Genomic DNA, 3737 nt, shown 5'->3' with positions numbered 1-3737 from the left:
GTTGTTACGCAATGCACGATAAACACAATATAGGCCTACTTCCACATGAGGCGAAACAACGCTTACCAATGTGATATGTTCTGGAGAGGGAACCTCGAAACCCGCCAGATGAAGAATCAGCATGTAACAGAAGCCAAAAATAAAAGAACATCGAAACAAACAGCACTGCCAGTTCTACACTCAGAAATGTTAACTGGGAGGGGTCCAAAGTATTTGAGGAGGTCCAATACGTCCATATAATATGGAATCTGTCTTATTCTGCACCCGAAAAGGCGATAAGTAATTCTTACTTACTGTCACCTATATTTTTAGAAACGAAATTATAGAACGATTATTTCTATAAGAAAAGAAAGAGTACGTGATGAGGCGTAAAGTAAAATATTTAGCCTACATCAATCGTTTTTCTGTGAACAAGTATAGTTCGTTAAGAAAGTCTACAAATGTTAGTCAAGTTTCGAAATTTGTGGGAGGTCTGGACCCGGTGGACCCCCCTCGAGGATACGCCCCTGAGCATTGCTAACTAGTCCCAAATTCAATGTGGCGTTCCCCATCATACAGTTTTATGTGGAAATTATCAAGCGTATAAAATATACTTATTTTATAAGAGAAATAAGTTTATACTAGAATACTATCCACAGAGGGGGGGGGGGAGGACGATTTTAATACTGACTTATTAATATTTGATTCACAAATTACTGTAGAAGAAGCCTTCATTATCAATACAAGCTAAGAATTAACTTGTAAATGCGGGTCTACTTTCATTTGTTTTCTCCTCTATTAGATATTTTCTTTCTTATTTTGTAATTCTGCAATCACTTTTTTTTTTTTTTTAATTGTCATTATATTGATTTGCTTCAGTATGGTCCCGTAATTTAAAAATATGAATGCACAAAAACAAATTCCATTTGTTAATTGCCAGTGAAAGAAAATTCAGAAATCTTATTTAGCGCGAAAAACCTTCTCGTTCACTGGAAACCGTGCTGTGTTGCAGAAGCACTGCAACGACCAGTTCCTTTAACTTCTGAGATAGGGGAAAGGGGACTTAACATTTGCTCCAATTGCCGCACTGAAGGAATCTGGTCGTTGTATGTTTGCTGCAACACAATATAAATTAGACTCTCTGTGACGGATTATTTTTCGCCTTTTAAAACTGATTAACGGAACGAACAGTTACAGAAGTAAAAAATATGTTATTTAAAGTGTATATATGCGAGTATTAAAAAGTATTTTTTCTGTTCTTTACTACTATTGATAATAATACAGCTCATGCAAATAGACGTGAACAGTAAGCTGCGCGAGAAGGGAACGTAGGAGGAGCGAACAGTATAGTGGTGTGGGGCACGTTCGAAGGGAAAGACCAAGTAGCGAGAACAATAAGATTGTTTCAAGAAGGAAGGCTGCAGTGGTACCAGCTCTGTTAAGGCAGAATTTGTCAAAAAAAATTGTGCTCTGAAATAACAAACGACAATCAAAGTATGAACGAAAAAAAAAGACTTGAAATGTTTACTTGTATAGGAAGACGGAAGAGAAAATATGACTCAAGGAATTGATCCGTGAACACGTGTTTCATAAATACAAAGGTGCCATTTGTTCTGACAACTACGTCATATTTTTTGTCCAAGTTGATAAGCTGTGACAGGAACAGCACCGCGTGAGGCTATTTTGGCTATCTCCCTCTCCATCCACCCCGAGCATTCCATCATATAACAACTCTAAAACTTCCGTAACTAAAATTAATGCTTGGATACAGAAGAAAGAAAAAAAGGTTGTTAGAAATGGTTTTCGGTGTTAGGCAGTAGGTCAAGAACAGATGCTATGTTGTGAATTTAAAAAGACGAAGTTAAAAATGTACTGTAGAAGAGTACTTTTGTCCTCTCCTATTTTATTCGCAGGAAGTAACCAAATAAAAAAGTAAGTTACAGCATACATTTCCCTTACGGCTCCCAGAATTTAAATTTATTTTATTACCTTTAGACAATTATGGCTCAGGAAGGGACAGAGCTTGGGAAGGTTGTGGGGCAGATCCTATTATGAAGATACAGTCTCGGCATTTGCCTAGCGGGACTGGGGAAAACCTTCATTCAGGATGGTCGGCAGCGGGATTGGAATCCACGCACCTCCCCATTGCCGCTCCGAAGTCTGCGACAATATCACTTGGACTACCGCGGATAGGTAGGACTCCCAGAAGTATTGACACACTTCAATAGAGGGTGTCCAAAATGTGTCGACCTTTAAAGAAGTTAAGAAACTGCAGTAAGGTTGAGTTATGCAAGTGCTATTCAACCACACCGGCTTCAGCCAAAGTTGCCTCAATAACATAAATAAATTGATCTCAATTTAATAAAACCACACTTCAGCAAACTATCGTAGGCCTATGACAAAGATAAGGGTTAATATCAATTAAACTTACCTTGTTAAGAAAGTGCTGTTTCCTCCATACATTTTTCTCTTCTGACAACTCGCTGTGGTTTTATTGGATAACAAAAGAAATATAGGCCTAATTGTTTTGTATTCGAAAATATGAAAAGATAAATAACACACACACACACACAGTTACAAAAGTGAAACAATCACAAGGAAGAAAACTCGCATCACAGTTATAACAATTGTAAATACCACACTGGAACTATTCACTCACTATCGCTGTCTACGTCTATGGGATGAATACCCGACATTGTCACATCGGAAGTTTCCCCCCCATCACCACCCTCATCACCACTGTCAGTCAAACTATTATCGCTGTCACTCATATCCGAATCAGTGTCTTCTCCAACATTAACGATTATTTCTTCCATCCCTTGATCCAACAAACCCTCTCTTCTAAAATATGTTTCCTCAATAGCCTTAACATGGTCACACTTTCGTTTCCACTCTTCCTTTGAAATTGACGCAAATTTCTCATCTGCCAGCTTCATCACATCATCTAATTTAAAAGTTGTGTTCTTGTCTGCAATCCAGTTTTTTGCATCTGCCCAAATCAATTCTATTGGGTTTAATTCTGGATGATAAGGCGGTAAACGGAGAACTGTGTGGCCATGTTCAGATAGAATAGTATCTATTTTGTAGGTGCGATGGACTGGTTTATTTGCTTTGATTATTGCGTACAACTGTGGTTTCAACATGTCTTCACTGAAAGGAATGCCTTTTTCAGTAAGCCAGGATACCATTGTCTTTCGAGTTGAATTGGAATTAGGAGGAGGATTGACTTGTTTATTATGGTATGGAGCGTTATCAATGACGACTACACTTCGAGGGGGTAAATTGGGAATTAATTTTTCTTTCAACCACTTTGCATAATTTTGATAGTCCATATCATGATGGTAATCCCCAGTTTTCTGGCCAGATTTAAATCTTACATACGCGTTTGGCACAAAACCTTCTTCGCTACCGGCGTGAATGATTATTATTCTCTTCCCCTTCGAAATCGGGGAGAATAATCCATGTAATGATTCATCGCTCCAGCCATAAGGTGACGTATGTGACGCATGTACGTAAGTCTCATCCATGTATATAATAGGGCGAGAATCATTTCTGTATTTCCTTATGCTTCGCAAAAAGGAAATTCTTTGTGTCCGGATATTGCTTTGTTCAATTAAAACTCGTCTATTGTTTCTAGTTTTTTTCCATTTAAATCCAAGAGTAAGGAGTATCTTCCTAAGTGTGTTGAGGCTGCCATCGAAATTTATGGACTGGGTCAATTTAGAGTGGACTTTTTTAAGAGTTGGCCTTTGCTTTTC

The 3737-nt window shown here is 38.1% G+C and overlaps 1 protein-coding gene across 1 annotated transcript; it reads right to left on the bottom strand.

The window, feature by feature from the left end:
- Positions 1-2630: 2630 nt before the first annotated feature.
- LOC145676821 (uncharacterized) lies at positions 2631-3506 on the bottom strand. The gene has a single exon (XM_081747625.1). The coding sequence runs from the start codon at positions 3504-3506 to the stop codon at positions 2631-2633; it is 876 nt and encodes a 291-aa protein (XP_081603751.1).
- Positions 3507-3737: the final 231 nt, after the last annotated feature.

Source organism: Thermobia domestica, chromosome 1 (genome assembly GCF_964235325.1).
Source record: "Thermobia domestica chromosome 1, izTheDome1.hap1.1, whole genome shotgun sequence".
Taxonomy (NCBI): domain Eukaryota; kingdom Metazoa; phylum Arthropoda; class Insecta; order Zygentoma; family Lepismatidae; genus Thermobia; species Thermobia domestica.
The sequence above is the reverse complement of the archived record's forward strand: the minus strand, read 5'-3'. Positions and strand labels throughout refer to the sequence as shown.